The sequence below is a fragment of the Diabrotica virgifera genome, chromosome 8 (assembly GCF_917563875.1).
Source record: "Diabrotica virgifera virgifera chromosome 8, PGI_DIABVI_V3a".
NCBI classification, from domain to species: Eukaryota; Metazoa; Arthropoda; class Insecta; order Coleoptera; family Chrysomelidae; genus Diabrotica; species Diabrotica virgifera.
Window position 1 is genome coordinate 26381914 of NC_065450.1, and position 13818 is coordinate 26395731.

Here is a 13818-nt window from a genome sequence, read left to right on the forward strand (position 1 = left end):
ATTCACGTTTTTAGTAATTAATTTGTTTAATTATCAAACAATATGCTGTGTCATTCTAACCTGTACTCTGTAGGTACTCACACCCACTCATATGGTTTTCAACATTAATGAACCTATGCAGATTTCATTTTCACAATTTTAGCGAATTCTAGCGAAACTATATTAAAAGAAAACAGAGAGAGTACACAGCTTTTGGATAATGCTAACAGATGCTATCATGCGACAGATTTGGAGAATGCCATCATCATCATCATGTAGCGCTACAACCCTGGGTGTAGTGATGTTGATTATAGTTACTTTCGAGTATGCGTTACAAATCATTACTTTTGTATAAAGTAATCATTTACAGTATTCGTTACTTTGATTACTATGATTACATTTGTTACTTTTGTATTTGAGTACCGGTAATCATATCAAAAATCGTATTTCTCAGTAGGTAGGTATTTTGTATAAAGTAATCATTTACAGTATTCGTTACTTTGATTACTATGATTACTTTTGTATTTGAGTACCAGTCATCATATCGAGAATCGTATTTCTCAGTAGGTAGGTATTTTGTATAGGTATTCCGATATAACAACGACCGTCACTGATCTGTTTAAGGGATAAAATTGATTTGATTACTTTTGTATTTGAGTACCAGTAATCATATCGAGAATCGTATTTCTCAGTAGGTAGGTATTTTGTATAGGTATTCCTATATAATAACGACCTTCACAAAGTACGAAGTAATCAGAGTAATCAAAGTAACGATTTGCCTCTCTGTATAGTAATCGTTACTTTCGGTATTCGTAAGTAACGAGTACCTTGTAACAAATAGTTACTTTTTCAACATCACTACCTGGGTGGGTCCTGGCTGACTATACAACTTTCTTCCAATGCCATCAACAGTCTAAAATTGAATATTTTGGACTTATGCATTTTTCATATTAGACTTCACTTTTTCATATTAGACTACTAATGTAATAATTTTTTAATTATTACATATTTTTAACATTTATCTTACCTGAGTGATATTCACCCGACTCATTCTTCAATCCTTCTAGATGAAGGGAAGTGGATGGTTGACTCTCTATATATCTTAGATCACCCTCAACAAATTCTTCCTTAGCACCAGCTTTTATTGTCAGACCTAATGAAAATAATAATTAAGTACATAGTGATGAGCGCACTAATAACCAGCAAAATAATGCAAAAGATAGACAACATAATGCGTTAAGAAATAATAAGAGATGAAAATAGTAAAGGTGGGAAATAATCAGTATTAACCTATTATAGGTTATACAGGGTGTAACAAAAATACAGGTCATACATTAAACCACATATTCTGGGACCAAAAATAGATCGAATGAACCTAACTTACCTTAGTACAAATATGCACACAAAAAAAGTTACAGCCCTTTGAAGTTACAAAATGAAAATCGATTTTTTCGAATATGTCGAAAACTATTAGAGATTTTTTGTTGAAAATAGACATGTGGCATTCTTATGGCAAGAACATCTTAAAGAAAAATTATAGTGAAATTTGTGCACCCCATAAAAATTTTATGGGGGTTTTGTTCCCTTAACCCTCCGTTACTCGCACACGGTGTGGGAGACCGGGCCTGTAAATAAATTCCTGTAACTCTGCTTGTAGTGGGGATTTTGAATGGCTACTTCGTATACTTCTTCAGTGGTCAATCAACTGTGGGTAAAGTCAGTTCGCAGTGTAAAAAATAGTACTGTCCTTTTGTTATTACGCAACACGGTCCCGTACACCGTGTGCGAGTATTTGTGCACCAATTTTTGTGTTTGGATCACACATCGATATTTTTAATTAGTAAGGTAATTTAAGATCTTTTCCTTATTTTCAATGTTTATAGATTAGTTTATTTATATTTATATATATAAATATATAACTTACCCAGAACCATCAGAATGAGGTTTAGGGAGATATGTGGTTTACCAACAGAACAAGTACCAGTCGTAACACCAGGAACTTCAGATCGCTGTGCTGTTTGTGATTGGAAGAAAAATAGAAAAACAAAGTTTTACTGCCAAATATGCTCAAAATATCTGTGTTTGGAACACCATTGTTCCAATGAATGTGACACCATTGTGTATTTCATGTTTTAAAAACGTTAATTAATTTTTATAACTTTTTTTGTTACTACAATTACTCTTTATTTTTAATTTTTTTGTGTATTGAATTAAGATCTAAAGTTCTTAGTAAACAAATTTAACCATATTCAATTTTTTTTTCACTTCCAAAGTTTTTGTATATACATATAAATGGATAACAATGAAAATTATTAAATTTTTGATTAAAGTAATATAATGTGAACACAAACGCATATCTACAAAATTATGTGATCATATATTCATTAAATAATTTAATCGTACACAATTTTGCAAAAAAAAAATAATTTTAAAACACTGCTGACCCATATTTTTGGACCCGGTCTCCTGCACCGTGCGCGAGTATCCGATCACAAAAAGTTGGCGCGAGTAACGAAAGGTTAAACTCCCCCAAACTTTTGTGTCCGTTTCAAATAAATTAATATTCTGGTGCCATTAGTTACATTACATATTTTTAAAACTTTTTTACCTCTTAGTATTATTTCGATAAGGCAGTTTTTACCGAGTTGCGGCTTCTTTTTTAATATGTTCACATAAAAATTTTATGAGGGTTTTGTTCCTTTAAACCCCCCAAATGTTTGTATACGTTCCAATTAAACTATTACTGCGGTACCATTAGTTAAACACAGTGTTTTTAAAACTTTTTTGCCTCTGTATTTTTTTGATGAAGCATCTTTTATCGAGATGTGGCTTCTTTTTTAATATGGTTCAAAATATACCTAAAAATGTAAATCATAAATAAATTTTCATATTATTACCAAGTCTCCATAATCGTACTTTACCATATACAAATATGTGGTGGATTTGACAAATATTCAAATATCTCGATAAAAAATGACTTTTGGAAAAAGTACTAAGAGACAAAAAAGTTTTTAAAAACTTGTGTTTAACTAATGGCGCTACAATAATAATTAAATTGAAACGTACACAAAATTTTGGGGGGGTTTAAAGGAAACAAACCCCCATAAAGTTTTTATGGGGAGTCCAAATTTCATTACAATTTTTTCTTAAAATAATACTGCCATAACAATACCACATATCCATTTTTAATAAAAAATATCTCTAATAGTTTTCGATATATTGGAAAACATCAATTTTCATTTTGTAACTTCAAAGGGCTGTAAGTGTTTTTCCGTGCACATTTGTACTAAGGTAAGTTTGGTTCAATCGAACTAGTTTTGGTCCCAGAATACGCGATTAAATTTATGACCTGTATTTTTGTTAGGTCATACAAAAATACAGGTCATAAATTAAACCACATATTTTGGGACCAAAAATAGTTTGATTGAACCTAACTTACCTTAGTACAAATGTGCACACAGAAAAAGTTACAGCCCTTTGAAGTTACAAAATAAACATCGATTTTTTCCAATATATCGAAAACTATTTGAGGTTTCTGATTGAAAACGGGCATGTGGCATTCTTATGACAGGAATATATCAAAAAAAAGTTATAGTGAAATTTGTGCACCCCATAAACATTTTATGGGGGTTTTGTTCCCTTAAACCCCCCAATCTTTTGTCTACGTTTCAATTAAATTATCATTGTAACACCATTGGGTAAACACAATATTTTTAAAACTTTTTTGCCTCTTAGTACTTTTTCGAAAAGCTAGTTTTTATCGAGATATTTTGAATATTTGTCAAATCCACCACATATTTGCATACTGTTAAGTACGATTATGAGACCTGGTAATAATATGCATTTACTTATAAATTATTACAGTTTGATGTATATTTTGAACCATATTAAAAATGAATCCATATCTCGATAAAACGTGCCTTATCGGAAAAATACTAAGAGACAAAAAAGTTTTAAAAATACTGTGTTTAACTAATGATACCGCAATAATAGTTTCATTGGAACGTACACAAACATTTGGGGGGTTTAAAGGTACAAAACCCAATAAAATTTTTATGTAAACATATTAAAAAAGAAGGCACATCTCGAATAAAACTGGTTTATCGAAAAAATACCAAGAGGCAAAAAAGTTTTAAAAATATTGTGTTTAACCAATGGTACCACAATAATAATTTGATTGTAACTTACATAAAAGTTTGGGGGGTTTAAGGGAACAAAACCCCCATAAAATTTTTATGGGGTACACAAATTTCACTATAATTTCTTTTTAAGATATTCCTGACATAAGAATGCCATATGTTCATTTTCATTAAAAAATCTCTTATAGTTTTCTATATATCGGAAAAAATCGATTTTCATTTTGTAACTTTAAATGGCTATAACTTTTTTTGTGTGCATATTTGTACTAAGGTAAGTTAGGTTCAATCGAACTATTTTTATTCCCAGAATATGTGATTTAATTTATGACCTGTATTTTTGTTACACCCTGTATATACAGGGTGCGCCAAACCTCTGGTTTTCTTTGATTACGGCTAAACTGTGAGATATACAAAAAAATGTTTATAACAAAACTAATGTGTATCAAAGACGTCTATAATTTAAAATTATTTTCGATTATACAGGGTGAGTCAGAACGACGGTATGAACCAAAGTTTTATTTTTTTAAATGGAACACCCTGTTTATTAAATCATTTTTGAATATATTATTTAAAAATATGAAAAATTTGTATAAGGTCTTATATGCCTAAAGTTAATAATTTTCGAAATATTTACATTTTTATTGAGAAAAATGGTAATATTTATAGGGTTGTGGATTACATTTCCAAGGTAATAAAAATTTTAGTGATGGGTCAAAGTTTTTATAATATAGTGTTATTATTAAATAATTTAATATCTCTTACTTTTATCCATAAAATATACAGTGTGATCACTATTTGCAAATACAAAATTTTCTTATTTTTTTTAAATGGGACACCCTGTATATTAGTTTTGCATTTTGTAGTAAATATTACAACCTTTCTTTTGGTATAAGGTTGTATGTACAGCCGGTTCCTAAAAAAACTGATACGACTCTTAGTAAGATTTGATCATGTTGAACAGTGTATTTGATTGATCTGACATTATATTTATTATGACAGACAAATAATAAAATAAACAAACAACAAACAACTGATTACATATTATGTTAATTCATAAATTGTACTAATTATTAAGGTCTAAATGTTTATATTACTTTGAATTCCTATATTTTATAAAAAACATATAAATGATAGTTTTTACATCAAATAGATCACATAATTATTGTAAACGTGGATTATACAACAAAACAAATTAATATTCAATTCAGCCCTGTAACTTATTAAAATAAATATTATAGAAGTTTTCAGGGACTTTCAGCCCTCGATAATAATATAGTCTTTCATTTTGAGTTTAAATTTTTCAAAAATATTTATTAGTTTTCTCAGGATTCGAAAAAGAATGAATACAATTAAAATACATTGAAAATTTTGACATGCGTCACAATTTTGCATTAACTCAATGTAAAATTCTAAACTGTTGAATTCCAGCTTCCCTAATTATTTGACATCAAATGACATTAGAAACTATTTGTAGAGGATTGAAATCTGTATTGAAAACAACTGTTAAAATTGGTCTACGTAATTAAACATATTCCAAAATTTTGTAAAAATGTAATACATTTCAGTTTTCAGCCCAAACTTAGGCCACACACAATGCAATATGTTCACATTTTTGAACTGTCAATATTTTTATTTTATCATCTATTGTTTAAAAACAATACAGTTGATAAGATACCCTCAGTTGCGAAGAAATTATTAATAATAAAGATTAATAATAAAGTCTAATAACCGTGGAGCAAAATAATATATCTGACAAATTTTAAGATTTGGCAGTGACATTGACAGTATGTAAATATTAAGTATTTATCCTTCAAAATACACTGCTCAATTTTCTACAAAATACGCTTCAAGAGTCGTATCAGTTTTTTTGGAACCAGGTGTACCTAGTATGTTTCGTTTTGTAGATATTTTTAAAAAACTATAGATTTTACGTTTTTGCGGATTTTTTATTTAAATTTTTTTTTGCAAAAACAATAATTATAATCCTGTTTTAGAAACATACACTAAAATATAAAATATGAAAATAAAAACGTAATTAAAGATTAAAATAAATCGTATGCTAGTACAATTCAATTGAATTTAATAACTTTAAATTATTTTACAAAAAATATTTCACCATTCTAATGAATGCATAAATTAGTTACTAACTTAAATAAACAAAAAAATTTTAAATCTACCCTAGTAATTTTTCTACCGCAGCAACTTTCCTGTACCAAATTAATTGTTAGTTATATTGTATTTACGAGTAAGATCAGTTAATAACTTTTTAATTTACCTACACCTTGAGAACGTATAAAGTATGCTTTGAAACAAATGAATGTTATAGAAGTATATTAAGAAGTAAATAGTATCTATTTACCTGCTCGTGTCACAAAAGCTGGTAATAATTTCTAATGGTTTCGCCAAAAACAAATGTCATATCCACCAATTGTTCGGTTGAAAAATTAAAACTTAAAATATAAAAAATTGTTACAAAAATTTCAACTACAAAAGTATTACCAGCTTTTGTGACACCAGTAAATACTATTTAATAAAAAATAATTTGGCTGACACATTTAACATTCATTTGTTTCAAAGTAAATATTATTATAATTATTATGTTCTCAAGATGTAAGTAAATTTAAAAGGTAAATTAAAAGTTTAACTGATCTTACTCGTAAATACAATATAGCTAACAATTAATTTGGTACAGGAAAGTTGCTGTGGTAGAAAAATTACTAAGGTAGATTTAAAATTTGGTTATTTGTTTAATTTAGTAACTAATTTGTGCATTCATTAGTATGGTAAAATATTTTTTTGTAAAATAATTTAAAGTTATTAAATTCAATTGAATTGTACAAAAAATACTAGCATACGATTTATTTTAATCTTTAATTACGTTTAAATTTTCATATTTGATATTTTAGTGTATGTTACTAAAACCAGATTATAATTATTTTTTTTTGCAAACATTTTTTAAATAAAAAATCCGCAAAAACATAAAATCTATAGTTTTTTTAAAATATCTACAAAACGAAACATGCTAGGTACATACAACCTTATACCAAAAGAAAGGTTGTAATATTTACTACAAAATACAAAACTAATATACAGGGTGTCCCATTTAAAAAAAAATGAGAAAATTTTGTATTTGCGAATAGTGATCACACTGTATATTTTATGGCTAAAAGTAAAAGATATTAAATTATTTAAAAATAACACTATATGATAAAAACTTTGACATACCACTTAAATTTTTATTACCTTGGAAACATAATCCACAACCCTATAAATATTACCATTTTTCTCAATAAAAATGTAAATATTTCGAAAATTATTAACTTCAGGCCTATAAGACCTTATACAAATTTTTCATATTTTTAAATAATAGATTCAAAAATAATTCAATATACAGGGTGTTCCATTTAAAAAAATAAAACTATGGTTCATACCGTCGTTTTGACTCACCCTGTATAATCAAAAATAATTTTAAATTATAGACGTCTTTGATACACATTAGTTTTGTCATAAACATTTTTTTGTATATCTCATAGTTTAGCTGTAATCAAAGAAAACCAGAGGTTTGGCGCACCCTGTATAATATGTATATTATAATAATACATTACTATATAGTTATGATAGTTTCTCACCTTTAGACATTAGCTAAGAGCTAGTTAACTTTAGTCATACATATGAAGTTAATGTGACAGTAACAATTTTTTAATTTTAATCAATTTTGACGGAGCTGTTATAACGAATAAAATGAGCGAGTTTGGAAGCATGACTCTCCATAATTAAATCATAATCTTTGTTTTTGAGTTAATAAGTTAATAATTTTACTTTAATTTCTAAAATATTTTTGTTTAAAAACTAATTTAAAAATTAATCAGACTCAGTTTTCCCATTCCCTCAGGCAAAAAATATTCAGCTACTACCTTGTCATATTTTGATGTTTATTTGTGTGAGTCGAAACGAAAAACAAAGCTAACATCTAAAGGTGGGAAACTATTGTAAGTGGTCATGCTTTATAGGTTTTTACCGATAATTTCCCACCTCTACAACTTTCATCTCTTTAGTTCACAATGTATTACGTTGTCCATCTTTTGAGTTATTTTGCTGGTTATTAGCGTGCTCATCTCTGTATCCCAGTTTTTCTTAACAAGTTCGGTGCCCATCTTGAACAAGCACCACTTGGCTGGTACCATGTACTTAAATCGTTAATTTAGTAACACAGTACTGACTCCACTTATGCATCATTGTTACCTTTGATAAACCTTCCTGATGCTACTCATGGATCATGGGCACCGAACATATTAATTGTCTTACCTGAGTTAACTTCTGGTTCATTCTTCAAGTGCTCAATATTTATTGAGGTGGATAGATGACTCTCTGTATGTCTTTGGTCATATTCAACAAACTCTTCTTTAATTTCAATTTTAAATTCCATAGCTAGCAAATAAACTCTACCACATTACTATACTGATACCTAAAAAACATAAAATATGCCAGATTACCCATGGCTAACTTTTACAAGAGAGCAATAAAACCTTACTACTAATGACAAATATTCACAATCCATCACACTTTATATGCAAACAATACAGATGAATTCATATGAAACAAAAGATATATTGTTTTGAATTAACTAACCAGGTGGAAACTCTTCACTCTCCTCTAATCCGGTCTTGTGTTTTATTTAAATAAAACTACTACTTTTGGTTGTTTGTTGTTTTCCATTTTCCATTTATTTTCTATTTTTATTAAAATATAAGTTTTGTGTTTTCTTCATAGAGGTATATATTCATAGAAAAAAGTGTTGTCTGATTTGGTAGAATGCGATCTTACCCTTCAAAAAATATGTCACGTATTTCAGCACCTGAGAAATTGGAAGGATACTACAAATCTGGCCTCCACATAAGTTTTCTGTAGCTTCGACATGATAGGTGTGAAATTTTAAACGTTCTTGCTGTTGATTGGATAGGAAGGGTGCGTTATCTAGCCTCCACGCTAGGTACACCATAGCCTCCATACGGTACTTCCAATATTTAATATTATTTTATTAAAGTGGCCAATAAAGGTAAAACACAAACAACTTTTGTTTCTTAATTATTTATTTATACAATAATGTGACATTTTACATGGAAATATTAGTATTTAATTTCGATTAAATATATGTTTACTTGTTGAATTTATGGGCTGCACACAACAGCTGATCGGCCATTAGACCCAACAACAAAACGCGAAATAAAATGTGTATTTTAAAACTGTTGGATAAACAGTACCTACAATCAGAAAAACTTACCTTTAAAAAGGTACTCGATTATGAAATAACAAAAATATCAAAAAACACGACTGAATATCAGCTTTTTATGGTGACACAAACACAAACTAAACACAAACACCAAACACATCACATAACCGACCATATAAAATAAGTGAACGACAACGAACGAACGAACACGAACACAGATTACAGATTCACAGATAGCGCAGGATTTGTCAAAAGTCATGTTCCACCAATCACAATGCCGACATCAGCGCCTCTGACTAAACGGAAGGAAAATAAATACGATTACATGTTTTTTATTATACTACATTCGCTCTCGCGAGATTTTTTTTGACACTGACGTTAGTAATTTCTTTTTTGAAAAATTCAGTTGTCAGAAGTGACTGGAAATTACTACAAAACCAACGCACCTGCTCATATCCAATATTATTAATAGTAAACAGACATAAAAATAACATAAACCTTACGCCAATCAATATTTATTTATTTAAACCATTATAATGTATTGATAGCAAATGAGAAAATTATTTATTGTACAAAATAAAAATATTTTGTAGAAATAAACTTCACAAAATTTTATGAGATTAGTAGACACTCCCACTATTTCTAATAATTCTTCTTTTTTTAATGAAAGATTAAGTTGATTTGAGTTGATTTTAGCAGTTAATAGTGTGAGGTAGGAATTTTTGTGTTGTACGTTTCCTATTCCGAATGTCTCAAAAAAAATCTCGCGAGAGCGAATATAGTAAGAGTTAGCGGGGCATGTATATATTGACATAGAGAGAGTGTCATTCGGAGCGAAGTGACGACACCATCTTTTTTCTTTGGATTAGTGCTACTTCACTCTTACATATAGTAAAGCTGCGACAGTATGATAAACGTCATTTAAGTTAGGAGAAGTACGAAGTTAGCTGATGTCTTTCCTGTTATTTTTATTTAGTCACTGACGTCACTGTTTACATTGACATTTATTTGTAAATGTTTTTAGACGAATATTCTGTTTGGTTTTGTTTTTTATTGTTAATTGTGCAGCGAAATTGTGATAGTAAATTAAATATAAAGTTGTTTATAGCCTACAGAACTGAATTATCCCATAGTAATTATCAGTTTGTGTCAATTTGTTTGTGTGTAAACAAGAAAAAACACTTTTCCTTGTGTTTGACCGACTTGTAGCAAGGGCTTTCTTGAGAAGCCTGTAAATTGCGGGAATAGGACAGACAGGGATAAAATCCTCACTTTTTACTGTTCCCAAGGCTATACATTTCCCCCATGCAATACATTTAAATGAATTTTATCCAAACAAAGGCAGGAACATTGGATAAAAGCAATAAAGAGAACAGACCACAAATTAAAATATGACAGTATGCAGTAAACATTTAATAAGTGGTAAGTTTAAAGTAATTCAACTAAGTAATAAGTTCTTAAAATGTCTACAATAATAATATATATGTACTTACCAATTCGGTTCTAGTTTAGAACAAGGGTTATGTAAAGAAAATCATGCTTGACCATGTAAGATATAGTGTATTACAATATGGTTAAATGCAAAGCTTAATAATGCCTTAATGCATATAGCCTGCCTAAACTGTCCTTAAATCTTCTTCTTCTAATGACACTACAACCATTTGTAAATCTTTGCCTGCTTAACAGCATTCTTCTATTCTGCCCTGTCGGCTACTTTCCTGCACCACTGCCTGATATTCATGGTTTTAAGATCCTTCTCTACATCGTCTATCCATCTGTTACAGGACCTTCCTCTTGTTATATTTCCTTGGGGCTTCCATCTCTGACATCACAGCTCGATTATCTGACATTTTTTCTAAGCGACCAAGAAAGTTTAGTCTTTGAGACTTTACAAATCTAACAATATCTGCGCTCTGCATTAGTTCATTCAGCTTGTGGTTCATTTTAATTCTCCATGAACCATCTCTACAATGTGTTGGTCCAAATATGTTCCTTAGTATTTTACGCTCAAATATTCTCAGTTGATTTTCATTAGTGGTTGAGATGGTCCACATTTCACATCCATATGTGACCACTGGTGTAATTACTGTTGTAGATTCTAAGCTTATACTCACGATTCAGTAACAGTAACTTACTTTTCATTACGTCTTTGTATGCATAAAAACACTTCTTATTACCGATAAGAATCCGTTGTTATATTTCTTGACAGGTGTTGTCATTTTTTATTATTGAGTCTAGGTAGGGAAAAGTGGAGGCATATTCGTAGGTATGGTTGTCTACCTTCAGATTCTCATGTGGATTCGACTTTGTGCACTCCATTTATGTATTTTTTTTTACTTTCATTAATATATAGACCAAACATAGCAACTTCCTGTTTCAGCTCTATAGCTTTTTCACTTAATACATTTTTGTTGTGGCTTATTATGGCAATTGTCCTTAAATAATGTTAAAATACTCTTGTGATATTTTGTCATATTTGTATGATATTTTTATGGTATACAATTTAGAGTTTTTATTTATGTATTTGTTGTTTTTAGGAATAAACACCAGCTATTTTAAATGTAGGAAAAGGAGAAACTGCTGGAACCTAATTTTACACAAATGTTTTTGACTATTGAAGATTTGGATAAACAACAGAAGTTACTTTGGGCTATAGCTATGTGCAGATTTATTTCCTTGTGGATTACTATGTTTATTCTTTTTAACTATACTTCCTATATTGTTTGTGAGATTAATATTATTATTTAATTGATTATATTAATATTTTGTAATAATAATCAATGCTTTGGTTTAACAAAATAGACAACTTAGAATAGAACAATGCTTTATTGTCATGGAAAATTGTACAATTTATACACAAAACTTACAGAGTCATAAAAAACAATAATAAACACAATAAAACAATAAACTAAAACAATAACAAAAAAAATGTTAGGATATAAAGAGACTAACGCTCATAATCGTATTGAAGGTTTTTATATCCTCTTTAAATCCTAACATTTACACAATGTGCTCATACCAGCAACAAGTTTTTATACTTGTGTAATATGAGTCCTATTTGAGAGTACCAGTAGTAATGCAATAGGTCTATAATTGCAGGCATTAGATTTTTCACCACCCTTATGAAGAGGAATAATGATGGCTGTCTTTAAGCAGCTCTAGAAATTTACCTTTCTGAAGGGGCTATCCTAGTGTAAAAGTATGAAATTCATATACTTTTTTGGGAATTTCTAAAATAAAAAGTACTGTACCAATTATTTTGAAAATTTGCATGAACATTTGTTATAAAAAGTACATGTGAAACAATTTTCATAAAAAAATATTGAAAATTAAACGATTTATTCGCCATCTACTAGCACCGTGAAAATAAAAACATAGCTCCACTGCTGCAGTGATTGGGAATAAAAGAGATCCTGAAACATAAAATACCAAAGTTATTATTGAAATATAGGTTATTTTCTATACCATCAAATAGGGATTTTTTTAATCGGATAAAAAATGTCAATTTGGAGGTTTTTGAAACTGAAAATGTTCTAGCTAATTTAAAAAAATTTCAACACTTCGTCATTTTTCCAAAAATCCTAATTGATGGTATAGGAAATAACTTATATTTCAATAATCAATATGTATTTGCAATTTTATAATTCAGGATCTCTATTAGTCCCAATCGCTGCAGCAGTGGAGCCATGTTTTTTATTTTCACTGTGCCAGTAGATAGGGCATAAATCGTTAAATTTTCATTATTTTTTTTTATGAAAATTGTTTTACTTGTATGTACTTCTTTTTATAATAAATAGTCATGCAAATTTTCAAAACAATTGGTACAGTACTTTTTATTTTAGATATTCCCAAAAAAAGTATGTGAATTTCGTTCTTTTACACTAGGATAGCCCCTTAAAAGAGTCATTAGTGGGATGAGGACTCCCAACACATTTTCTGGGAGATTTGAGACAATTTTTATGGATAGTCCATCAGTACTACAGGAAGATTTGCTTTTGATACTATTGATTGTTTGGATCAGTTCAGATTAATCAACTAGTCTTATAAATAATGAATTTGAGACCTTTCTTGAATTAGGGAGATAGGAAATCGGATCTTAACAAAATTGATCTCTTGTGACAAAATAGTTGATGTTATAATTTTACTCACATTAATAAAGTATTCATGGTCTGGAAGGGAAAATGTTTGAGCTTTGTGAGTTTGATTTCGAAGAAGATTGTTTATTATGGACCAAATTTCTTTTGCAACACTTTTAAAGCTTCTCAGATGATTTTGATAGTATAATTTTTTAGCTGATTTTTTAAGTTTTAAATAGATTGCCCTGTACTTAGTGATATATTCAGTAACAGAGACGTTGGTAGTAAATTTCTTGATGTACAGGGTTATTCACTTATATTTTGACCCCCCCCCCCCCATATATATTTTTGACATACAGTAGAACCCCGCAAATCCGAACTAACGGAAAGTGAA

General features: G+C 29.3%; 1 protein-coding gene and 1 long non-coding RNA gene across 3 annotated transcripts in view; one reads left to right on the forward strand and one right to left on the reverse strand.

The window, feature by feature from the left end:
• Positions 1 to 9690, reverse strand: part of LOC126890710 (zinc finger protein 664-like) — a 25227-nt gene extending 15537 nt beyond the window's left edge. Inside the window, exons 1-3 of one of the 2 annotated variants that reach the window (XM_050659886.1) lie at positions 9400 to 9690; positions 8424 to 8583; positions 1007 to 1132 (exon numbers count right to left, since the gene is read on the reverse strand). In XM_050659886.1, coding sequence (XP_050515843.1) covers positions 1007 to 1132; positions 8424 to 8544 — 247 coding nt within the window. In that variant the 5' untranslated portion in view covers positions 8545 to 8583; positions 9400 to 9690. Of the gene's footprint in view, positions 1 to 1006; positions 1133 to 8423; positions 8584 to 8747; positions 9096 to 9399 lie in introns of those variants that run through there. The other variant, XM_050659885.1, reaches the window with a different exon arrangement.
• Positions 9691 to 10088: 398 nt separating this feature from the next.
• On the forward strand, positions 10089 to 12169 carry LOC126890714 (uncharacterized). The gene is made up of 2 exons (XR_007700417.1): positions 10089 to 10770; positions 11886 to 12169. It is a non-coding gene; the product is annotated as an uncharacterized LOC126890714 (long non-coding RNA).
• The last annotated feature ends 1649 nt before the right edge of the window (positions 12170 to 13818 follow it).